This window comes from Mytilus edulis, chromosome 11 (assembly GCF_963676685.1).
Source record: "Mytilus edulis chromosome 11, xbMytEdul2.2, whole genome shotgun sequence".
NCBI classification, from domain to species: Eukaryota; Metazoa; Mollusca; class Bivalvia; order Mytilida; family Mytilidae; genus Mytilus; species Mytilus edulis.
The window spans coordinates 492,512-519,672 of NC_092354.1; the positions used below are offsets into that span (position 1 = coordinate 492,512).

The following is a 27,161-nucleotide window of genomic DNA, read 5'->3' on the forward strand; positions in this document are numbered from 1 at the left end:
TTTGCTAACACTGATTAATCATCAATCAATCTTTTTCATATATGTACACTTTATACGGTATATATCATCAAGAACACCATTACGAAAAAAAGATAAAAAAAATAATTAAATATCTGCAATCCTGATACCTTGGACTCGTTACGTCTCGTGATCAGTGTCAAACGAAAATAATCGAGGTTATTGGTGAAAATCAGCTGAATATGATAACAATTCATATCAAAATAATTTATTTATTTAATAAGCGATAGTAATGATATACACTTGTTTGTTTCATAACTAGGACATACCCCGTCAGACTGGGACATGCATGGGATTATTGCTATAGTGACCATTTCTTTACTGGCAAGAACCGTTCTTCTAGGTGATGCAGACGATATCCAAGATGTCATTGAAACGCGTCAATTGGTCAGATACATTAATTCTTCACCAAAGGAATATGCAAAAATAGCAAAACTCGTAGAAAACGCGGCGAATATAAACGGAATGTTTCGTACGTTGCAAACCGAACAAAGGGAGGAATTCAGGAATGAAAACGTTCCCTCTGTAATGGCAGACAATGTGACAGAAATACCCATGACAACCATTCCTTCTACTAAGCCTACCACAAAGAAACCAAAACCTAAGAAATTTCCAATATCCGAACTATGTGCCAACCATTCGGAGGCATTGAAACAAGGACTTGCAAGACAGGACGTTTGGGCTGTAAGAAGTAAGAAACTGGCATATATATAATAAATAATATTATTTTTTTTTTCTTTCTATAATTTACTTTTCTGTCTTGTTTTATAAGGGAACAACCATTTAACTTCAAAAGGGGGTAGGGCTTTATGGCAGAGTCAGAAAATATGTTTCGCGCAAAACAAAAGTTTTTAGTTTTTTGTTTTTCCAACGACAATATTTTACACTATATCAAAGAATGGGAAAATCTGGATTCAGAATATTTTTGGGTGTCTCCTGCTTGACCAAAATTTTATTTAATCAAATTGGGGATCAAAATATTTTTTTAATAGAAAAAAATCACACCCGCCCGACCCCCTTTCCCACCACCAACCCCTCCTTTAGGTTAAATGACCGTTCCCTAATTAGGGACCAATTGTTATATTCACTTAGTAGGTTTCTGCATATGGGTCACGTGATATGGGTACTGTTTAAAAGTATTAGCTTCGAGTTACATTAAGTATATTAGCGATTGAGTGCAAAATTGCGTCATATTGTGGCGATACCAATCATTGCAACGTATTTGTATGCCTTTCAACAGTATATTTTCTGTAAAAGAACAAATATTAAGATTAAACAAGCTAACACCTGACAAGGCTTTTGACTTGGAATGTTGTGCAAATAAACTTCCATTTTATATTTTTAAATACAAGTGTGGACACATATCAGTGTGGAAAGTGTATTTTTAGAAAATATATCACGAAATTAACACTATGCCATTTCCGCTTGTCAATAAGGCCTTACTATGCGTACTTTTATCAGATACGCTCTAACCAGAACTATTTGAAATTCAGGGATGTATTGATACCTAAAAACGTGATGCGCATTATGATCAGGAGGGACTTGAAAGTAGCAGAATCATCTTAGAGTTTGCTAAAATTACTCGAGAAAATTAGAAGTTTCTTTCTAGATCTTACTTTTCACAATGTTTTGTTGGTCTCTAGCCATAGCGTTGTCAGCTTTATTTTCGAATTATAAGTTTGAATGTCCCTCTGGTATCTTTCGCCTCTCTTTCAAGTTTGTGAAATGATCTAATGAAATATGTACCCGAAAACGTTTATTTTGTCAAAATCGCTAAATAATAAATACTTATAAGTTCATTATGTACAAAAACTTGTAAACCCAAATGGGTTAGCAAATTCCCACCAAGGGCAAATTTCACAAGCTAATAAGCAGATTGCAATGAAAGGATTCGATAGATACAAAATGTGAGGCTATTCAAAAGAGAAAACAAACAGCTGTAACATAAAGTATTAAACATTAAAATTAAAGATAGAGACAGAGAACCCAACGATCACCAATAGACTTGAGGCTCAGAACTTTGGTGAAAGGGTTATCATATTAAGAGAGCGTGTCCTGAGCCCTAACCTTTCAACTGGAAAAGAAACATTCAACAATGAGTACAACCCCTAAAAAAAACCCGAAATTACAAGTGTTAATCAATTCAAACAATTCGACGACTTTATGTACAATAAAACAAAAAACAAAAACAAATATGATATACAGCAACTAACTACAACCACTGAATTACAGGGTCCTGACTTGGGACAAGCATATATAAAATGTGAAAGGGTTAACCTTGTTTAGAGGTGCCTTCCAACCCTTCCCTAACCTGCAACTGCTAGTGATATAAAATAGATCAACATAAGAAAAAGTATACAAATCTGTTGAAATGGGCAATGTACAGCAAACGTTTATTGTCGTTGATCAAAATCCTGTAATTTTCGATTTCAATCCAACAAAAATCTTATCTATTAATATTTCTATCATGTTAAACCTCCGAAGCTGACATGATCAAAACTGCCCTGCGATAGTTGGAAAAGGGTGGAATGTAGACAGACGACCTTGCGACATAAAGGTCACAATTACCTTCAAAGACCAATCAAATGTTTACCCCTAGAAATGACCAGGTGACCATAGGTAATTTGACCTACCTTCTGACCATTCATTCCCTTTCAATCAATATTTACTGTTTCGCATCACCACATCACAGCAACAATCGAATAAGGAAACAGCTGTTTAAGTAAAGAAACCCACGTTTGTAGCTATGAGAACGTCTTTAACAATTATCTATATAAAAAAGAATGTAAAACCAGCTTTATATATACATATACAAAATATTAAAGTTATAATTATAATAATATAATATCTAATAAATATTTACTGCAGAAATCAAAATGATAATCTGAATGAATGTAAACAATTGATAATAATTATTTACTTAAACTTTTGCACTAAACACCTAGCTGATTGTTGATTAATTAATGTGCATGCGGACTTTGAACATTCTGTTCATTAATTACTTATCATTATAGATTATCCTGAATTATTATAATAATGAGGTATTAGAAAAGATACATTTAAAATTCTGTAAATTACTTTTAAACCTGAAATCCTCAACACCAAACTATATGGTTTACGGGGAACTTGTTCGCCATCCGGTTGACATAGATATAAAAATTCGAGCAGTATTATTTTGGGCAAATTTGATATCCGGCAAACAAGCAAAGTTTTCCTGTATATTGTATCAACTTTCTCGCCATATGAATGTTCATTTTAACTTTCAGACTAAATGGATTCTTTTTGTCAAAAAAATATTTCAAGATTGTGGTTTCTCATATATATGGGAAACACAAAATTTTATAGATAAAGATTGGTTAAAAACTGTTATAAAGCAAAGACTGTTAGACCAGTTTCTTCAGAATTGGAATTCTCTAATTCAAAATTCGTCAAAAGCTTTTAACTACAAAATTTTAAAGAAAAACTGGGAATTTGAGGAATATTTTAATATTTTGAACTTTAAAGATGCCGTTGTTCTTCGTCGATTTCGAACGACCAATCACAAATTGCCGATTGAAACAGGAAGGTGGCAAAATTTACTGAGAGAAAACCGTATTTCCCATCTATGTAAAAATCGACAAATTGGTGACGAATATCACTATATATTGGAATGTACTTTTTTCGATCAAAAACGTACAGAGTATTTATCCTCCTATGTTGTACAACGACATAATACATTTAAATTTTCGGAACTTATGTCGAGTACACGAAAACCAGTCCTGAAGAAACTTTGTTTATTTATAAAAAATATTAATACTTGTGTTTGTCCTCCTGGCTAGTGACTTCTGTAACATCTCTCCTTGTTTTGTTTTGTATATATTGTAAATAGTTATTGTTGTTATCTCTGTACTGATGTAATGCATTGGCTTTATGAGAATAAAGATATATACAATATGACGTACATAATGCATGCTGGCCATATGTGATATTCTTTTTTACTATAATAGTTTCGATTAGATCATAACAATTTACGAATTCAACTGTTTAAAAAGAAATTATCCCGTTGAGTAAAAGCCAGAATTGGTATCTTTAAAGGAGATGTGACATGATTTTTTTTTTTTTAATTAATCAATTTATATTGGTTAAAAAAAACTTTTTTAATTAATTTTTCTTGTCAAAACCTCATTAAACGGACTTTTTATTGTCAAAGAATCCAGCCCTTGTCCTAATCTTTGATTTTTAATTAGATACCGGTCACGTGACTCATACAAATACAGATGTATAGATGACAAAATTAAACACGCTAAAGTATACAATTCAATGTTTGATGTGGTGCACATATGTCCAACTGCAAAACATATCATTGTACGTAAATTATAGTTACATTGACTTTAGTTAAGCCTATAGCAATAAGCTTATCCGTCCGTGCGTCAGTGCATCTGTGTGTCTGTTTTTCACAAATCATTTTCAATCTCTAACTTCAAAACCCTTGTAGTTTGTGACAATGAAACTTGGCATGAAAACACAACACTACTAGCGATACAGGCAAGAAATTCCTACATTGAAGTTGAAGGTCAAACACTTTACTCAACTTAGTCATCCCCATATATTTAGATCAATCGTTTTTGGAAAAAGAAATGGAAAAAAAAACTAAAAAATAAAGAGAATAATAAGATGCTTAAAAGTAAAGAATTACTTAAAAGTTTAAAGAATACAGAATTGAAGTACCCCCTCCCAGCCCAGACCCTGGTGTATATGTGCAAAAAATGTTTCAGGTCAAACTTTTACAGCGGATTCCATTGAGTGTGTAGCCAAAGGTAATATCTATGATTAGCTTGCTAGTTAGCTGAACCATGAAGTCATTGTTAGGTTAGGTAAACTACCCTACTTTAAGAATAGACTAGTCCGACATGAAAACTAATCGATCTGTCTGTTGGACTATGCTACTTCAAAAGGAGGGTAGTATACCTGACCTAATAATGACTTCACGGTTCAGCTAACAAGCAAGCTAACCAAAGATATTACCTAAATGGCTACACATTCAATGGAATCCGCTGTAAAACCCATTGAAGTTTGGGGTTGAGATGTAAATAAGATAAGTTCTGTCTTCCATTGGTAAATGCTTTCTAAATCATTTTACCCATCACAATTTATGAGTTCTCCATATTATTCTTTTCTTACTAATATTTCTATTGCAAAATACCAAAAATGTATCGGTTTTCTATCAAATTTTGTAGTGAAAACCTTTGGACCAACAGTTACACCTTTCGAGAACTCTATATTTTGAAACACATTTTGAAGCTGGAAGTATTGAGCACATGCAAGGGCGGATACGGGTAAATTTTGAAAAAATGTGTGTGTAGTGGTGGTGGTGTGAGATACTTACCCAGGATTAAGGGGGGAATCCAAACATATGTCCCAATTCAAAAGCATTGATCGTGAAAAAGGGGGTCCGACCCCGATCAATCATCCTTGGCGAAAGAAAAGTCTTATTTGGTAACTTTGTTGACTATAATTTTAGTATAAGAAGCAGCCGGTAAACCGTCAGCAAACATTCTTGGTGGAAGAATAGTTTGGTTTGATAAATTTGATGAATTATATACTTTTAGTGATAGATGCAGCCGGTAAACCACCAGCAAATATCCTTGGCGGAGGAATCGTCTGGTTTGATAAATTTGATGAATTATATATTTTTAGTGATAGATGCAGTTGGGAAACCCCCTGCAAACATCTTAGGCGGAGGTATCGTCTGGTTTGATAAATTTGATGAATTATATACTTTTAGTGATAGATGCAGCCGGTAAACCGTCAGAAAACATACTTTTCGGGGGAATAGTTTGGTTTGATAACTTTGATTAATTTTATACTTTTAGTGATAGATGCAGCCGGCAAACCGCCAGCAAACATTCTTGGCGGGGTAATAGTTTGGTTTGGTAGCTTAAATCCCTTTTATACTTTTAGTGATAGATGCAGCCGGTAAACCGTCAGAAAACATACTTGGCGGGGGAATAGTTTGGTTTGGTAGCTTAAATCCCTTTTATACTTTTAGTGATAGATGCAGCCGGTAAACCGTCAGAAAACATACTTGGCGGGGGAATAGTTTGGTTTGATAACTTTGATTATTTTTATACTTTTAGTGATAGATGCAGCCGGCAAACCGCCAGCAAACATTCTTGGCGGGGTAATAGTTTGGTTTGGTAGCTTAAATCCCTTTTATACTTTTAGTGATAGATGCAGCCGGTAAACCGTCAGAAAACATACTTGGCGGGGGAATAGTTTGGTTTGGTAGCTTAAATCCCTTTTATACTTTTAGTGATAGATGCAGCCGGTAAACCGTCAGACAACATACTTGGCGGGGGAATAGTTTGGTTTGATAACTTTGATTATTTTTATACTTTTAGTGATAGATGCAGCCGGTAAACCGCCAGCAAACATTCTTGGCGGAGGAATCGTCTGGTTCGGAGATTTCGATGAGTGTGTAGCTATACAGGACGTGGCCACCAATGTTAGCGGCATCAAGTACAGATTTGATGCACAATACTGCAAAGCACGTGTTCCACTGAGAGGACCTCTCAATAATATAATACCCGTAAGTAACAATACTGCAAAGCACGTGTTCCACTGAAGGTACCTCTCAATAATACAATATCCGTAAATAACACTTCTACAAAGCACGTGTTCCACTGAAGGGACTTCTCAATAATATAATATCCGTAAATAACACTACTACAAAGCACGTGTTCCACTGAAGGGAATTCTCAATAATACAATATCCGTAAATAACACTACTTCAAAGCACGTGTTCCACTGAAGGGACTTCTCAATAATACAATATCCGTAAATAACACTACTACAAAGCACGTGTTCCACTGAAGGGAATTCTCAATAATACAATATCCGTAAATAACACTACTACAAAGCACGTGTTCCACTGAAGGGAATTCTCAATAATACAATATCCGTAAATAACACTACTACAAAGCACGTGTTCCACTGAAGGGAATTCTCAATAATACAATATCCGTAAATAACACTACTACAAAGCACGTGTTCCACTGAAGGGACTTCTTAATAATACAATATCCGTAAATAACACTACTACAAAGCACGTGTTCCACTGAAGGGACGTGTTCCACTGAAGGGAATTCTCAATAATACAATATCCGTAAATAACACTACTACAAAGCACGTGTTCCACTGAAGGGACTTCTCAATAATACAATATCCGTAAATAACACTACTACAAAGCACGTGTTCCACTGAAGGGAATTCTCAATAATACAATATCCGTAAATAACACTACTACAAAGCACGTGTTCCACTGAAGGGACTTCTTAATAATACAATATCCGTAAATAACACTACTACAAAGCACGTGTTCCACTGAAGGGACTTCTCAATAATACAATATCCGTAAATAACACTACTACAAAGCACGTGTTCCACTGAAGGGACTTCTCAATAATACAATATCCGTAAATAACACTACTACAAAGCACGTGTTTCACTGAAGGGACTTCTCAATAATACAATATCCGTAAATAACACTACTACAAAGCACGTGTTCCACTGAAGGGAATAAATACCCGTAATTAAAAAAATAAAATACCCGTTACTAGCTTCCACAACCTGGTCCCCACTAGATTTCTCCTTATTTATGTTATGAAATGACATATAGATGATATCTCAAAGGTACCAGGCTTATAATTTGATACGTCAGACGCGTGTTTCGTCTACAAATGACGTATCAGTGACGCTAAGATCAAAACAGTTATAAAGCTTACAAGTATAAAGTTGAAGAGCATTGCGGACCCGAAATTCCGAAAAGTTGTGCCATATTTGGCTAATGTAATATTTGCCTGAGATAAGAAAATCCTTAGTATTTCAAATGATTCATACTTTTGCAAATAGTTTATTAATAAAAATGACCATATACATGATATTCATGTCAAGACTGAAGTGCTGACTACTGGGCAGGTTATACTCCCGGGTACGAAACGTCCACCAGGATAAACCAGGAAAATATAGGACATCAGGTAAAACAATATTAAAGGGTAAAGTTTTACAGCTACAAGTTTACAAACTACCAATGTGTTTGCTATGTGTATTCCAAATAGTTATCAAAGGTACCATGATGATAATTTAATATACGCCAGACGCGCGTTTCGTCTACATAAGACTCATCATTGACGCTCAGATCAAAATAGTTATAAAGCCAAACAAGTACAAAGTTGAAGAGCATTGAGGACCCAAAATTCGAAAAAAAAGTTGTACCAAATACGGCTAAGGTAATCTATTCCTGGGATAAGAACATCCTTAGTTTTTCGAAAGATTCACAGTTTGGTAAACAGGAAATAAATAATTGACCATATAAATGATATTAATGTCAACATCGAAGTGCTGACTACTCGGCTGGTGATACCCTCGGGGACGAAACGTCCCCCATGAGTACCAAAGTCGCACATGTACTTTTTTTTTAATGTCTCTCAATTTTTCAAAAATATCGCAATTAACACATCCTATTACATTATCTTTCTCTTTCAGGGAAATCCGACAGTTACTCTTGGTGTGTGTGTTCCTGACAGTTGTTCTAAGAAGGACGTACAAAATCTGCTGCGTAAATGTAAGTTGAATTATAACCACTCAAATAATATCGAATCAACCTTAAATGATAACATCCCTTTAACAAAGGGCAACTTAACATTAACACGTGCATGGCTTTGATTACAAACAAAATTGACTTCGAATCTTATTCTATAATGAACATTGGTTGAAAGCATGATCTCATATACATTTAATTTTATTAAAAAAAAATTAAAGCAACCCAAAGATATCTAAGAGAAAATAAAAAAACTCATTAGTCTACCAGAGGCCAACAAAATTATGTAAAAAAAACCACACTAAATAACGATGACATATCTTCTCCTTATGACTTACTGTCATGTAATGTTGTCATTTTAATGTTATATTTAACATTGCCATAAAAGCGGGAGGTTTGGCATGCTCCAAAACCAGGTTCAACCCACTATTTTTTTAATGTCCTGTACCATTTAGTCAGGAAAATGGCCATTGTTAAAATATAATTCGTTTCTGTGTTTGTTACATTCTGTTGTGTCGTTGTTCTCCTCGTATATTTGATGCGTTTCCCTCAGTTTTGATTTGTAAATCGGATTTGTTTTTTTCTCAATCGATTTTTGAATTTCGAACAACGGTATACTACTGTTGCCTTTATTTACTAGTATGTGTCAACCAGCTTTTTATGTAACACCCCAATCTTTTATGTGTTCTAATAGACATAAGATAATATGTATTGTACTGAGCTGATTTTTATTGAAGACGTATCAATAGTTTAGTACATTCGTCTAACCATTGCGTTAAATTCAGTGTTGCTGTTTAGACTCGTTACTCACAGTCAATTAAACATATGTTCGGGGTACCGGTGCAAAACCAGTCGAACGATGTAACTGTAAAACAGTTCGATTGTTTTTGCGCATGCAAATTACATACTTTTCAAATAAAAACTTTTAAAATCCTACTGTGGATTCATTTAGAGGTTTAACATTTTTTAAGTATTGCGAAGATAGTTTTCGAGAATACTAAGTTTTAGGGTTTAAAATATCATCATGCGGGAGGGAACTAAATGTTCGATTTATCTATGCTCGGTAAATATATAACATTAATAAACAATGAGTAATGATCTTCAGGCCAGTTGAAAAAAAACAATAGTATTACAATACGTAAACCAAGCTACACAAATATATCATCTTTTCAAAATGTTTAACGATTGCTTCTGTTATTTAGTTTTATATGAGAATGTATCAACCGAATTGACAGCCAGTATACAGACATGCGTAGAAACAGATATACCATACGATACCAGGGCTGAAATAGTACTGTAAGTATACAGACCTGTGTAGAAACAGACATACCATACGATACAAGGGCTGAAATAGTACTGTAAGTATACAGACCTGCGTAGAAACAGACATACCATACGATACAAGGGCTGAAATAGTACTGTAAGTATACAGACATGCGTAGAAACAGATATACCATACGATACCAGGGCTGAAATAGTACTGTAAGTATACAGACATGCGTAGAAACAGATATACCATACGATACCAGGGCTGAAATAGTACTGTAAGTATACAGACCTGTGTAGAAACAGACATACCATACGATACAAGGGCTGAAATAGTACTGTAAGTATACAGACCTGTGTAGAAACAGACATACCATACGATACAAGGGCTGAAATAGTACTGTAAGTATACAGACCTGCGTAGAAACAGACATACCATACGATACAAGGGCTGAAATAGTACTGTAAGTATACAGACCTGTGTAGAAACAGACATACCATACGATACAAGGGCTGAAATAGTACTGTAAGTATACGACCTGCGTAGAAACAGATATACCATACGATACAAGGGCTGAAATAGTACTGTAAGTATACAGACATGCGTAGAAACAGACATACCATACGATACCAGGGCTGAAATAGTACTGTAAGTATACAGACCTGCGTAGAAACAGACATACCATACGATACAAGGGCTGAAATAGTACTGTAAGTATACAGACCTGCGTAGAAACAGACATACCATACGATACCAGGGCTGAAATAGCACTGTAAGTATACAGACCTGCGTAGAAACAGACATACCATACGATACAAGGGCTGAAATAGTACTGTAAGTATACGACCTGCGTAGAAACAGATATACCATACGATACAAGGGCTGAAATAGTACTGTAAGTATACAGACATGCGTAGAAACAGACATACCATACGATACCAGGGCTGAAATAGTACTGTAAGTATACAGACCTGCGTAGAAACAGACATACCATACGATACAAGGGCTGAAATAGTACTGTAAGTATACAGACCTGCGTAGAAACAGACATACCATACGATACCAGGGCTGAAATAGCACTGTAAGTATACAGACCTGCGTAGAAACAGATATACCATACAATACAAGGGCTGAAATAGTACTGTAAGTTTTTGATTTTTAATGTAACAACAGATATTGATTGTATAAATTATCAAATCACGAAAAAGAGCTTTCAAACAAGACTTTGACAAATTCCATATACTTATTCACGCAAAGTAGTATTCGCAGAAAAAAACCACTCATTTTACACAAGGACCCAAAAAGATGAAACTTCCAATTAAAATTAGCCATGGCGTTGTCAGTTTGTTTTGGATTTATGAGTTTGACTGTCCCTTTGGTATCTTTCGTCCCTCTTTTACTAATTATTTGTTTACCATTAAGAGTTTCCTTTCTATATTTTAGGACGACCAAAGTATCTCAAATTTTAATTAAGATTCATTTGAAGTTATACATTGATGTTTTAATAATTGAGACAAATGTTTTTCAGGGTAGTGATTGGACTATTTATCGCCGCCATGCTACTCGGAACCGGATATGACCTCATTGTTATACAATGGCCAAAATGGCGACACATAGAAGAAATCACCTCTAGTGAGGAGATCGCAATCGAAGCAAGTGAAAAACAGCAATTGATTGAAAACACAAAATCACGGATCAAAGAATATCAGCCTGGTATTACAAACTAAATTATAAGGTTCTTTACTATATTATAAATCATGTATTAATTGTGAAAAGGGACTGTGAAAAAGGACGAAGTCCGTATAATGATTTTATTTTCATTTTGTTGTTGTCATTATATGGTAATCAGATATTCGAATTTCCGAGTTTTTTTAGTTTAAGTTGATAGAATAGGGATTTTTATATTGATTGTTTGCTTCACGTCATATTTTACTGTAATTGAGAACTTCTTCCTTATATTAATATTTATTTTAGTATATATATGTAGACATCATTATTTTTAATACAATTGTTATGGGTTCGTATGGCGGGAGATGCATACACGTCAGAATGCGCTCACCCTACCGATGGACTCGTTCTCGCTCCTGTAAGACTTCATTTTACGGTAGATTATGTTTTAGATTGATTTATGATATTAGATCATTGGTAAAATAAATAAATGTTTTTTTTTCTGTAGTTGAATTAATAAGTATTTCACTATTTGGGATGTAAGAGCTTTTCATTCTTTAAACATATCGTTGGTCACTTTTTGAAGATAAATGAAAACAGAATACTCCAAATATTATATCAAACATTATTTGTATTTAAGAAAAATATCTTCGACAGTTTCTTAAAACAACATACTTAGCATATGTTGAGGTATTCCAGGGAAGCTGCTGTTATCCTTCTCAGTGAACTCTACTGGTTCTAAAAATCACTTCTTTTTACAAGTATTCCAGGGAAGCTGCTGTTATCCGTCTCAGTGTACTCTACTGGTTCTAAAAATCACTTCTTTTCACAGGTATTCCAGGGAAGCTGCTTTTATCCTTTTCAATGTATACTAATGGTTCTAAAATTCTCGATACAAAACAAGGAAAAGGAGTTATAACATGTATTAATGGAATCCGATTCCTGTCTATGACGTGGGTCATCATTGGCCATGCATTCAGTGCACCTAATAATATTGCAGGTAAATAGACTACTAGAAAAAAATCATGCCCTCCGAGGAAACTTCCAAATGGAAAGTATCTATCAAATGGCAAAATCAAATACTCAAAAATATCAAACGAATGGATAACACCTACTGTCGTAATAATTATGTTGCAAATAAACTCATCATAGATACCAGGACTAAATTTTGTATATACGTCAGACTCGCTTTTCGTCTACAAAAGACTCATAAGTGACGCTCGAATCCAAAAAAGTTAAAAAGGCCAAATAAAGTGAGAAGTTGAAGAGCATAAAGGACCAAAATTCCGAAAAGTTTTGCCAAATCCAGCTAAGGTAGAAAAGCCTTTAGTATTTCAAAAATTCTAAATTTTGTAAACAGTTAATTTATAAATATAACCATATCAATGATAATTCATGTCAGCACAAAAAGTGTTGACTACTGGGCTGGGTAACCCTCGGGGAAATTAATCTCCACCAGCAGTGGCATAGACCCAGTGCATGGTTGTAAATAAACTCATCATAGATACCAGGACTAAATTTTGTATATACGCCAGACGCGCGTTTCGTCTACAAAAGACTCATCAATATAAATTCATGAAAATGGAGTTGTTAGGGATATTATATACTAGGAATATTTTATTGTAGAAATTATTTAGAGTATAATGACATATTATCTTTTTATACGAATATGTTGATTATACACTATATACCATTTCGATTGTTTTTTCCTTATTTCTTAAACATATTAAACCGATCAATTAACCAATGAAAACATTTGGTGTATTGTTTACTAATGTTTGTCCTTTCTTCATTTTTCGTTATATGAACGCATTAGAATGGGTACTGTTTATGTCCTTATACCAGATATACGATATCATTTTTTATCTTACCTCCTATACATTTCCAGGAATATGATTGGTTAAAAGCGTCCGCGTGCAAACCGTGTATATTTGATATTAGGTTAGTAGGGAGGCGGGGCTTATCTCATACACGGTTAGTAGTGGAGTTACGTCCCTTTATATGCCTTATTAGGTAAGAATGGGGCGGGGCTTATTTCATACACGGTTAGTAATGGTGTTATGTCCCTTTATAAAAAACAAAACGGTACTGAGAAAAAATCTTAAAAGTTCCAACAGACGAAGAAATTGATCATTGAGATTGAAATAAATTCATAAAACACATTTAAACCTTACAAGTCGTTATTGTTGGCATAACGATAGGATCAATGGAAGTATTTTCTTAGTGCTAACAGTATTGAAGACTTGCTCATTTTGAGAATCACTAGTCTTAATTTCACACGTTAAGATAGTCGGTAAGATAAATTCGTTACATAGTGTGCTAGTAACGTAATACGGTATATATGGGGTCAGTAAATTCCATATGGGGATTCGAGCTTCGCTCTCACCCCATATGGAATTTACTGACCCCATATATACCGTATTAGGTCACTAGCACACTATGTAACTAATAATACCTTCCAATACGATGACAAAATAGTAAAACATATCGTTATGCATTTTCATTTCAGATAATATTGCAGAATTTATGCCACGCATGCTCAAACGATGGACATTTATGGCCGTTTGTAATGCATATGTGTCCGTCGATTCCTTTTTCACCTTAAGGTAAATATACAAAACTTATAAAACAAGAAGTAAAAGATGAAAGTGTCGTACCTTGTAGATGTTAAAAATTCCGTTACAGTAATATCACCTACTGACTGTGCGAGGGCTGTATAGCCAGTCAAGGTCGTTAAAAACTTCAATCATCACTACGTATAAAATTTTGTCATTATAAAGCACACATGTTTTCTAGGTGAAAATAAACTTTTTTTTTATACTTGTTAAATTTTCCATGGGCTGAGCCATTACAGCGGAGATAATTGATATTGTAACTCCATACGATTACAAAGACTAGACAAATCTGAGGAGGCAAAAGTTAAGCTTCATACTACGTAGTAACATTCAAATGCTCTCAAGTTTAAAACTAGTGTACATGAAGTAAATTTTTAAACATAAACATTATCTGAAAAAAAGCAACGGACAAAAAGCAAAAGTGTCGGACAAAAAACAAAATTATCGGACAAAAAGCAAAAGCGGACAAAAAGCAAATTGCGGACAAAAAGCATCGTATCAATCGCTACATTATGATTTTTCTTCATATTGTAGTGGACTTTTATTGACATATTTGGTTATGAAAGAACTGGATAAAAACAAAGGACGTCTAAAGTGGTTCATGTTTTACTTTCATCGATTTTGGAGGTAAAATATTTATTTTAATGTTAATATTAAGAAAATAGTGACACACTTTCTGTGTACATCAACATCCTTAAAGTGTATACATTTTTAAAAATCGTGGTGTTTTATGACTTTTTGTCGTAACATACAAATGTTTTTGAAATTTTTCATTTAAAGAAGGAAGTTTGAACAAAGCATGTTAAATAGAGAAACTACTAGTTTATGTCATAGAAACCTCGCAATGATGTTATGTGGTTGACTTATAAACCTGTGTTATATTTTCCAGTTCAAGAAAGCAATACCTTTGTTTAATTCTTTTCATTTTGAGATTTGCATTTGTTTCTTCATTGTGTATTTTGAATAATATGCTAAAGCGATGTGTAAGAACTCATTAAAATTGAGAATGGAAATGGAGAATGTGTCAAAGCGACAACAACCCGACCATAGAATGGACAATAGCCGAAGGCCACCAATGGGTCTTCAATGTAGCGAGAAACTCCCGCACCTGAAGGTGTCCCTCAGCTGGCCCCTAAACAAATATGTATACTAGTTCAGTGATAATAGACATCAAACTAAACTCCGAATTATACACAAGAAATAAAATCAAAAACTCATACAAGACTAACAAAGACCAGAGGCTCCTGACTTGGGACATTAATCTATATTTCACAAGTATTGATTTGCATATTATGCTATACAGATTAACGCCTCCTTATATGTTGGTTATCATGGTATCTGTATCCCTGTTCCACTATACTGGTACTGGACCAAACTGGCCAACAGGGGGAATAGACAAAGGTTGCGAGAAGGGATGGTGGTACAATCTGTTGTATATCAATAACTTTGTAGAGGACAATAAGAAGAAGGTATGCATTATAAGAAGGGATGGTGGTACAATCTTCTGTGTATCAATAACTTTGTAGAGGACAAAAGAAGAAGGTATGCATTATAAGAAGGGATGGCGGTACGATCTTCTGTATATCAATAACTTTGTAGAGGACAACAAGAAGAAGGTATGCATTATAAGAAGGGATGGTGGTACGATCTTCTGTATTCAATAACTTTGTAGAGGACAACAAGAAGAAGGTATGTATTATAAGAAGGGATGGTGGTACGATCTTCTGTATATCAATAACTTTGTAGAGGACAACAAGAAGAAGGTATGCATTATAAGAAGGGATGGTGGTACAATCTTCTGTATATCAATAACTTTGTAGAGGACAATAAGAAGAAGGTATGCATTATAACTTGAGACATGTGTTCTCGTGTCTTAGTGATTCAACAAAGTGAATAGTTCGTGCTATGCATGCATCACTAATTAAACTTGATGCAAATACAGTAGTGTCACTACTTCAAGTTGCAAATCTAGGAAAAAAGTAAAAATCACAAAAATACTAAACTTCGAAGAGAATCCATAGAAATTACCATAATAAGGGAAAAAAACCTCAAACGATAACAATAAGTTTATAAATCAAAATGCCAAAGGCGCGTCTCGTCTACAAAAAGAGTAAAATCACAAAAGTACTGAACTGCGAGGAATTTCAAAACGGAAGGTCCATAATCAGATGTCAAAATCAAAAAATAAAACACATCAAACGAATGGACAACAATTGTCATATTCCTGACTTGGTACAAGAATTTACTTAAGTAGAAAATTTTGGATTGAACCTGGTTTGATAGCGCTAAACCTCTCACTTGTATGACAGTCGCATTACATTCAATTATGTTAACAACGATGCAACAAAGACTCAATTTCATGCATTCAAATAAAAAAGTAGAGATTTTTTTAACGTATCTGAACAACTAAGATACGTGAACGAAACAGACAAAGGCGGGTGGAATTAAGTAGATTAAGTCAATAGGAGTAGTAATTGTACCGATTCAGGGATAACAAAAGTAGAATAACAAAAATACTGAACAACTCCGAGGAGTTCATACAAAGCACAGTTAATTTTCTTTATTAAACCTATACAGTAATTTTGTAAGCTACATGATCCGTTTTGCTACAAAAACTGGCATACGACATATTTTTTTTAAAAGAAACAAAACAAAAATAGATTTCTTTTTATATAAAGATGGTTTTCATTGCAGTGTTTTGGAGTTGCATGGTACTTAGCGAACGATATGCAGTTCTATATCCTTAGTCCACTCATACTTCTACCGTTATACCAGTAAGTGTATTCATTATTGAATAGTATAAATAACATCAGTAGCTTGAATTTCAAAGTTCATCATAAATTCATCAGTAGTTCATGATAACAATACATCACACCAATAACAATTACAAATGACTACTCGTATGTATTATTAAATCATATATAAAGGCAACAACAGTACTACGCTGTTCAACAATGTTCAATTTTCATAATGCAAAAAGAAAATCGGGTAACAAACTAAATGCGAGTGAAAAACGTCCTCTTTAAGAGGAAAAGAACAACAGAAACACTTAAATGAACAAAAAAACAAACGTCAACATACATAGAAACGCACTCTAGATAACAGCTGCCATATTCCTGACTTGTACAGGACATTTTTTTGTAATTCCTGCATGTTTTGTTTTATCCTTTGTCCATTTCAGTTTCCATTTACTTGGTGTGGGTATTTTGATGGTGTTCCTGGTCGGCACTACTATAACAACAGGAGTTATATCAACTCATTATGATATTCCCGCCAATAATTTTGACGCGTAAGTTTCATGTTTCTTTTATTTGATTTAGAATCATACATTATAAATATCTGTTTATATTCAGGTTTGTTGTAAGTTTTAATTCACTTAAATATTTGAAAGATATAAAAATGTATAGCTTATAATAACCAATTTAGAATTTAAGAGTACCAAATGGTCTTTGGTAAGCATTGACAGTGGAATATTTGTTAAATTCATCACAAGTTATATATAACCCGAAAGACTGATATATACTTTATCTTTATTAAGAGCTTTATGTTGTACACGTTTGCTATTGTATAAAAGACTTAAAGTTAACAAAATATCATGGATCGAGAACTTATAAAAAATGAATACTTGTTTGTGGAATTATAGCGAAGCTTCGATTTTGGATACCTTAAGCGACTCAGATGTACGGTAAAACTAAAATTGATGTAATCTCTTTTAAAAATTTATTTAGAGGTAATAGCAAAGACTGGTTCCCAAAAATCTACATTAAACCATACTGCAGAATGGGTCCCTACTTAGTGGGAATGTATGCCGGGTATCTACTATATAAAACCAACTGTAGACTTCAAATAAATAGGGTATGTTTATTCAGGGTATGTTATATATAAGAAAGGGTAAGTCCTCCACCATGTAATATCTTACTATTCGTGTTTAGTGGAGACGCTACACATTGGAAGAAACTGTACGTTAAACCCTACTGTAGAATAGGACCTTACCTGGTTGGCATGTATGCTGGTTATATACTATATAGAACCAATTGTAAAGTTCACATCAATAGGGTAAGTTTGCATTGGCTAATGAAGATAATTATCTGCCATTCTATTGCAATTCCTATGGAACGATAATTTCCTTTAAACGTGTACAAAGATTTTGAAGGGTTGGATTCCACGGTCTACTTTTCAGTAACTAAGTTAAGCCACCGTTTTGAATTCGGATTTTTTTAATACTGGTAATATCCTATATAATACCAATTTGAAAGACATTACAAATAGGGAAAACACTGGACGTTAAGATTGGCTAATACATATGATTATCTGCTTTCGGCCTATTTGGTTTGTAAATAAACTCATCATAGATACCAGGACTAAATTTTGTATTTACGCCAGACGCGCGTTTCGTATACAAAAGACTCATCAGTGACGATCGAATCCAAAAAAGAGTTAACAAGGCCAAATAAAGTACGAAGTTGAAGAGCATTGAGGACCAAAATTCCTAAAAGTTTTGCCAAATACAGCTAAGGTAACATAAATGTCAACGCTTTGTTAGAAAAGATGCATAAAAGTAGCTCTATATCATTTTCTTTCATCAGCTTTAACAACATACTTTTATCTTAACTAAGTACGGACTAAATATTCAGGGCAAGATAAGGCCCTAAAGGAACTTACTTCTTTAATATTAGAGAACGGGTTAACTACTGGAAAATGTAGTAGAACGTAAAATCACAAAAATACCGAACTCAGAGAAAAATTCAAAGCGGAAAAGTCCCTAATCAAATGGCAAAACCAAAAGTGATATATTAGATAAAACTTGTAAACATGCATCACAAACATAAAACTTAAAAAATAATAAACAAACAAACAAATTAATCAAACAAAGATGAGAACAAAAAAAATCTCAGTAAGTTATTTAGATAATTCATAACTCAAATTACGAAATGCATACGCGTCTAGCGTACTAATTTATAACCCTGGTACCTTTGTTTACTTTTTTAAGTCCAAATTAGCAGCTACGTATTTGTACAGGTAACGATTTAGTTAATGATATTTCTATTTTCCTATTATTTTAGTATCTGAATTTGGCTATCTGGTCAGCAGCTATAGGCACCGGAATGGCGATAGTTTACGGGTTATACGATGACATCAATAGTGAAACACCGCTTCCAACATCTGTAGCAGCTTTTTACAACGCTGTACACAGAACAGCATGGGGGCTCTGTATTTCTTGGGTTATATTTGCCTGTGCAACTGGAAATGGAGGTACTGTAAAGCATGACAAACCTTTTTGACGTGAACATTGGAAAACTAGTTTAAAAATTATGATCATTTACATTTTCCCTGCCATTACTTGTAACTTAACTAATATAAAAAAATAAGGAGAGGTGTAGTATGATTGCAAATGAGACAACTATCCACCAACTTTTATCGGCCCGTTGAACTTTAGCTAAAAGTGTTTACACATGTTACATGCGTCGTTTTAAAGGAATTTAAAATAACAAAAATTCCGATCTCGGAGGAAAGTTCAAAACGGAAAGTCCCTAATCAAATGGCAAAATCAAAAGCTCAAACACATCAAACAAATGGATACCAACTGTCATATTCCTACCTTGGTTCTGGCATTTTCTTATGAAGAATACGAAAATGGTGCATTGAACCTAGTTTTATAGCTAGCTAATCATCTGAACTGTATGACAGTCGAATAATAGATTCTTCTGATCTTATCTTGCTCATATACATCATTCTTGTACTAGTGTGGTATATACTAATATTTAATAGTTGGCTGACATACATTGAATACATTGCTTATCTGGTTAACATGATGACATATGTGTTTTATGTTATATAGGATTTATCAACACCATCTTGTCATGGAAAGCTTTTATCCCCCTGAGTCGGCTGACATACATGGCTTATCTGGTCCACATGATCACATACATGTATGTGTTTTATATTTAATAGGATTTATTAACACCATCTTGTCATGGAAAGCTTTTATCCCCCTACGTCGGCTGACATACATGGCTTATCTGGTCCACATGATCACATACATGTATGTGTTTTATATTTAATAGGATTTATTAACACCATCTTGTCATGGAAAGCTTTTATCCCCCTAAGTCGGCTGACATACATGGCTTATCTGGTCCACATGATCACATACATGTATGTGTTTTATATTTAATAGGATTTATTAACACCATCTTGTCATGGAAAGCTTTTATCCCCCTGAGTCGGCTGACATACATAGCTTATCTGGTCCACATGATGACATATTTTTTTTTATGTTTAATAAGATTTATCTACACCGTCTTGTCATGGAAAGCTTTTATCCTCCTGATTCGACTGACATACATGGCTTATCTGGTCCACATGATGATATGTATGTTTTATGTTTAATAGGATTCATTAATACCATTTTGTCATGGAAAGCTTTCATCCCCCTAAGTCGTCTTACGTACATGGCTTATCTGGTCCACATGATGATACTCAACCATTGGAAGTACTCACAGACGAAAACCATACACTTGTCTGATAGTGAATACGTGAGTATAACTTAATTTTAACTTCCGGAGCACCTGAGATCACCCCCAGTTTTTGGTGGGGTTTGTGTTGCTTAGTCTTTAGTTTTCTATGTTGTATCATGTGTACTATTATTTGTCTGTTTGTCTTTTTCATTTTTAGCCATGGCGTTGTCAGTTTATTTTCGATTTATGAGTTTGACTGTCCCTTTGGTATTTTTCGCCTTTCTTTTAATGCAATAGTAGTATACCGCTGTAAAAAATCGATTTAACTGAATCTTATCCGGATCACAAACCAAAACCGCGGGAAACACATCAACTATGAGAGAAAACAAAAAGGAACAACAAAAACACTGATCTTTGCTGCAAAAAGAAACTCCAGAATACATAAATATGGACTATGTGATGCCAACAAATGCCGAATTCCTGACTTGGTACAGAACATTTTAAGACAAAATAGTGGGTTGAACCTGGTTGTATGGCTAACCAAACATCCCGCTTCAAAACACCGCTAAAATGAAAACCTTAAATAACATGAATACAGTAAAAATAAATGCAAGAACACTCAGGACAGAGAATTACATAAAAAATAATACAATAGTATATTTCAACATGTACATTTTTTTTTAATTCCAGCGTCACTAATTATTTTGTTTTATGATGAAACGCGCGTCTGGCGTACAGAATTTTAATCCTGATTATCTATAATGAGTTTGTTTGTATTCATCAATGAAAACGAAAATGAGTTTTCCACAATGTTTGAATTACTTGTCGATACTCATTAACATTTTGAGACATGATAAGCAAAATAAAAGATATATACATTTAAGTATTGCATCTTCAAAATGGCAAAACATACCAAAAACAATTTTTAGACGACGAAAAATAGACAACACCATGGTCATAAATTAAAACGACGAAAAGATAAATGTATAATATAAGATTATGTGTATATTTTTTTTTTATATTTTCCTTCATCTTTGTTGTTCAATGAACAGACGTAGTTTAAAAATTGCTTTTATACTATTGCTTTCATATGAACTTATAATGATTATTTTGATATTGCTGCTTATATCACTGTTGAACTGGGTGTTTGTATTTATCAAGTTATTCTCGTGTATACAATGAACACATAGGACAACTCCATTTTGTTTTGTTTTGTTTTACAGATTTACGAGATTGTTGGACATATTGTGTTGTCGTTTATGGCCGCTTTTGTGACGTCATTAGCGTTTGAGTCACCAATGTTAGGACTTGAAAGTGTTATATTCAGGAGGAAACAAAACAAAAGATAAAAATGTGTCAGATAGGAACAGTGTTTTAAAAAACTATTAATATGATCATGAAAATTGTATGTTTTTTGTCAATAATTTTAAAAATAAACATTTAAATGTCTGCCTTTATACATTTTAGATAATTTTGTACAATAATAGAAATTATATGACATACAACTTCTACCATGGTATCACCGAATTAAAAAATAAAATCACAAAAATACTGAACTCCAAGGAAAATTCAAAACGGTTTCAATAGGAATGAACTTTGATACTTTATTTATTAACATAAGCAGGTTGGACATCCGTCTTTCGAAATTGTTACTCCTTTATTGCATGGCGCTATACATCTGACAGGGGCACACGTGATTTTGATAGTAGTTGGCGCTAGCGTCGACGTTTGTGAAACTGATGATGCTAGTAATAACAGAAAAAAAGAAACATTTTCATAAAGATATATATATATAAGTAAATATTGAATTTGAATTTATGATAAATAATAAATCATATCATTTTTATAAAGTTAGTTTTTAAATCAGCTCTTATAAGTAAAACACTATGAATGTCTTTTATTTTTGTAATGTATATTAGAAAAAAAGTTAGTATGCAATTTAAACAATGATTTCAAAGAAAGCTCTAAATAATGGAACATTTTGTTAACCTTCCAGAAGTTCACTAGTAAATATTTATTTATTTAGTTTAAGATCGTAGACAAAGGAGAGAGAGGGTACCAAAAAAACTCTATATCTAAAATAAATAGAAAATGTTATGGCATAACATTGAAAAAAGACTAAAAGACAAACAACGGTAAATAAGAAACACATAACAAAAAAGAAAAGCCAGAGCATATATAACTTGTATAACAATAGATCATATCATTTACTGTTGAAAAATGTATCGACTAAAATTCACAACAGGACATTATGTCGATTTTTAACAGAAAAGAGGGTATTTTTAACAGATTTTTTACCATGGACAAGTGTTTTGAAGAATTTCTTTAGCGCATCGACAGTGCTAGATTAACAAAACAATGTTGTTTTAGAAAACAAAGGTATCAGTAGTGATTAAATTTGGTTACTTATTTGAACATCCAGCATTGCTAGACGAACAGCTTGTCATCATGGTAGGATTAGAAAGTCCAGAAACGCATATTTCAAACCCCAATTACTTTTGAGTCGAAATCTCAAATGTTTCAATGCTGGATGTCAGAATTTACATAAAAAAATAATCGTTTTTAACAAAGACAGAGTATGTACAGTTACTTACGTGGAAGAGTAGACTTTAGAATTTGATCTAGTTTTATTCCTCCTGTTCCTCCATTTTGTATAGGTCCCGTATTCGGTCCATTGAAACCATTAGGGAGACTCCCACCAGGATTACCTGGATTGAAATTAGGAGTGTTGGGTCCATTTAGACTACCAGAGCCTGGCCCTGTATAAGGAGTATTGGGTCCATTTAGACTACCAGAGCCTGGTCCTGTATTAACCGAATTACTCTGGACTGACATTTGGCCCATTTGATTAACGCTATTTCCCTGACCAGAGAGTGTACCCATCTGACTCAGCTGAACTGGTTTTCCCAAATTTGTTGCATAAAAAGGTGAATTTTGTCCGGTAGATAATACGCCACCATTACAGTCACACACCGTGCATCCTCCTCTGTTCACCATACAAGGTTGTGGACAGAACACTGGTACCTGGCTACATCCAGTATTCCTCTTACCTACAATGATGTATTATAGACTTATTGCCGAGTTTGACGTATTAACATTGGCAACACGACGAATGCTACACGTGAAGCAGGATCTGCTTCCCTTCCGGAGCAACTGCGATCATTCCCATTTTTGGTGGGGTTCGTGTTGCTTAGTCTGTAGTTATCTATGCTGTGTTTTGTGAACTATTGTTTGTCTGCTGGTCTTTATTTTTGCCATGGCGTTGTCATTTGTTTTCGACTTGTGATTTTGAGTTTCCTCCTGATATATTTTGAATCTTTAACATACATTTACGCGTTGGAGTGATTTAAAAAAAAAAACAAGTCACAACATGCATTCGCTTTACTGCGAAAACAACTATAACTTCTGATTCCGGTTCGATGCCACTGCTGGTGGTCGTTTCGTCCCCGAGGGTATCACCAGCTCAGTAGTTAGCACTTCGGTGTGGAAATGAATATCAATTATATGGTCATTTGTTTAAAAATTTCCTGTTACAAAACTTTGAATTTTTCGAAAAACTAAGGATTTTCTTATCCCAGGAATGAATTACCTTAGTCGTATTTGGCACAACTTTATTTGGAATTTTGGGTCCTCAATGCTCTTCAACTTTGTACCTGTTTGGCTTTATAAATATTTTGTTCTGAGCGTCACTGATGAGTCTTATGTAGACGAAACGCGCTTCTCGCGTATTAAATTATAATCATGGTACCTTTGTTAACTATTAACATCGAACCGATTCATTTAAGCAGCATGCCTAAGTTTATTAGATGTGAAAAAAACATATATAGTATCTATTAATATTACAAGATCAGCAAGATTCAGCTCAAATGGTTTTATTCATTAGATTGACAGAGTGCATGAGTGTTAATTTAAGTTGTTGAATAAATTATAGTTAAAAAGTCACTGGTGGTTTTTAATTGATATGAATTGTGCTTTAATTTTAGTTCATTTATGCTTCGGAGTTAAATATGGTGTTTATTCGCTTAACTAGTATACGATATTGTTTAGGTGTCAGCTGAAGCCCACCTCTAGGAGTGCAATTTTTTCGCTGCATTGAAGACCCCTTGCGTTATGCAGTTTTCTGCTATTTGTTCGGGTGGTTGTCTCTTTGACAAATTGTCCGTTTCCAATTCTAAAAAAGTGTATTGATATGTTTCCTACCTATAACAGGTGGCGGGAGATCATTTCTTGAAGACGTACACTCTGAGTGACATCCTTCCACGTCAACTCTGCAGTAATGGCCGTGATCACATTCTGTGTCATGTAAACATTGTTTATGGCAGTGTTTCTCACCTACAAACAAAAACAATATATATAAAGTAAAATCACAAATATACTGAAATCTGAGGAAATTCACAACGGAAAGTCCCTAATCAAATGGCAAAATCAAAAGCTCAAATTTTCAAACGAATGAATAACAACTGTCATATTCCTGACTTGGAACAGACATATCTTATGATTGACAACATATTTGTTACGTTCGGAGGACGTGTTTTTCAACAGACTGTCGGCATTCCAATGGGAACAAACTGTGCCCCTCTACTCGCCGACTTGTTTCTTTATTATTATGAGGCTGACTTCATGCAGGAACTTCTTAGGAAGAAAGATAAGAAGTTAGCAATATCCTTTAACTCTACTTTCCGCTATATAGATGATGTTCTTTCACTAAACAATTCAAAATTTGGTGACTATGTGGAACGCATCTATCCAATCGAACTAGAGATAAAGGATACTACAGATACAGTTAAGTCGGCTTCATATCTTGACTTACATCTAGAAATTGACAATGAGGGTCGGTTGAAAACAAAACTTTACGACAAAAGAGATGATTTCAGCTTTCCAATTGTGAACTTTCCATTTCTAAGTAGCAACATTCCAGCAGCACCTGCATACGGGGTATATCTCCCAATTGATACGATATTCCCGTGCTTGCATTTCCTATCATGATTTTCTTGATAGAGGTTTGCTGCTCACAAGGAAGCTATTAAACCAAGAGTTCCAAATGGTGAAGTTGAAATCATCCCTTCGTAAATTTTACGGACGCCATCACGAGTTGGTTGACCGTTATGGAATAACCGTTTCACAAATGATATCGGATATGTTCCTTACGTCGTAACTACAATCCCCTTCCCTTTCATGAAAATGACCTACCGAATTAGACTATTTACCGGATTTGTAATCACATAAGCAACACGACGGGTGCCACATGTGGAGCAGGATCTGCTTACCTTTCCGGAGCACCTGAGATCACCCCTAGTTTTTGGTGGGGTTCGTGTTGTTTATTCTTTAGTTTTCTATGTTGTGTCGTGTGTAATATTGTTTTTCTGTTTGTCTTTTTCATTTTTAGCCATGGCGTTGTCAGTTTGTTTTAGATTTATGAGTTTGACTGTCCCTTTGGTATCTTTCGTCCCTCTTTTATGTACAAAATGGTGGCTTGAACCTGGTTATATAGCTAGCTAAACCTTTCACTTTTATGAAAGTCGCATCAAATTCCATTATATTGACAACGATGCGTGAACAAAACCAACAGACATAATAGGTATAAATGTCAAAAATAAAGCAGTCAACATTGTGTTATGATCTTAATCACTGTATTATATATTCTTAGTAGTAAATACGGATAAATTGTACGTGTAATACAATTTATGACAATCGTGCTTATTAGCCATCCGATATCAGTCACGGTTACAAAGTCTTTATCAAACCCTTAATCTGTATGACGTCAGGTAATCGATAGCAGTCATGGTTACAAAATATTTAGTAAACCCCTTATATGTTATACGTTATGTCACATGCAAAATACATACAGATTGGTTGTACTTGAGGTAGATGTATATAATAAAGTGTATACTAGTGATTATGATATGGCTTTTTCATAAACAACCCTCAGCCAATATAAGAGCCTTTGGGATTATATTAGTGTCTCGGGTTGATACAGTTGCGATATTGAAAAAGTTATATGATATTCTCTATGTATATAATCTACGGAAATAATGAAAAGCTACACATTACGGAAAATACGGAAAATTAGAAATACAGCGTCATGTTCAACGAAAAATATGAAATACTTATGTTAAAATAAATATGATAATAATGATGAATAAAGTATCCTACAGTACATTGCTTAAAATATAAAAAAAAAAGAAGATGTGGTATGATTGCCAATGAGACAACTGTCCACAAGAGACCAAAATGACACAGAAATGAACAACTATAGGTCACCGTACGGCCTTCGCCAATGAGCAAAGCCAATACCGCATAGTCAGCTATAAAAGGCCCCGATAATAAAATGTAAAACAATTCAAACGAGAAAACTAACGGCCTTATTTATATAAAAAAAATGAATTATAAAAGTATGCCATAATCATTTTAACATGAGTATGCCTAACCCTATCACATCCTTTATGTGCGTCTTCCGAGTCCTCATCATGATGTTCAATGATTGTCTGCTGTCATATTGTGGCTGAATAATGTTGGATAGTTTCCTCATTGGAAAAAGTACCTTTTCTAAAGTGTTC

General features: G+C 34.1%; 2 protein-coding genes across 3 annotated transcripts; one reads left to right on the forward strand and one right to left on the reverse strand.

Annotated features, from left to right (window-relative positions):
• Window positions 1-105: 105 nt before the first annotated feature.
• Window positions 106-22,054, forward strand: LOC139495025 (nose resistant to fluoxetine protein 6-like). Of its 2 annotated transcripts, none has more exons than XM_071283174.1 (15): window positions 106-709; window positions 6,399-6,586; window positions 8,542-8,620; window positions 9,799-9,892; window positions 11,392-11,576; window positions 12,364-12,531; window positions 14,041-14,137; window positions 14,681-14,773; window positions 15,450-15,615; window positions 16,841-16,920; window positions 17,328-17,435; window positions 17,875-18,001; window positions 19,210-19,399; window positions 20,540-20,682; window positions 21,828-22,054. In XM_071283174.1, exons 1-15 carry the CDS (start codon window positions 304-306, stop codon window positions 21,951-21,953), a joined length of 2,250 nt encoding a protein of 749 aa, XP_071139275.1. In that variant the 5' UTR covers window positions 106-303; the 3' UTR covers window positions 21,954-22,054. The 2 variants fall into 2 exon arrangements, with proteins under 2 accessions (XP_071139275.1, XP_071139276.1); XM_071283175.1 differs by lacking the exon at window positions 17,875-18,001 and adding an exon at window positions 18,079-18,202.
• Window positions 22,055-22,196: 142 nt separating this feature from the next.
• Window positions 22,197-23,750, reverse strand: LOC139495026 (uncharacterized). Its single transcript, XM_071283176.1, has 2 exons — window positions 23,199-23,750; window positions 22,197-22,349 (listed from the first exon to the last, which is right to left on the reverse strand). Exons 1-2 carry the CDS (start codon window positions 23,599-23,601, stop codon window positions 22,216-22,218), a joined length of 537 nt encoding a protein of 178 aa, XP_071139277.1. The 5' UTR covers window positions 23,602-23,750; the 3' UTR covers window positions 22,197-22,215.
• Between the last annotated feature and the right edge of the window lie 3,411 nt (window positions 23,751-27,161).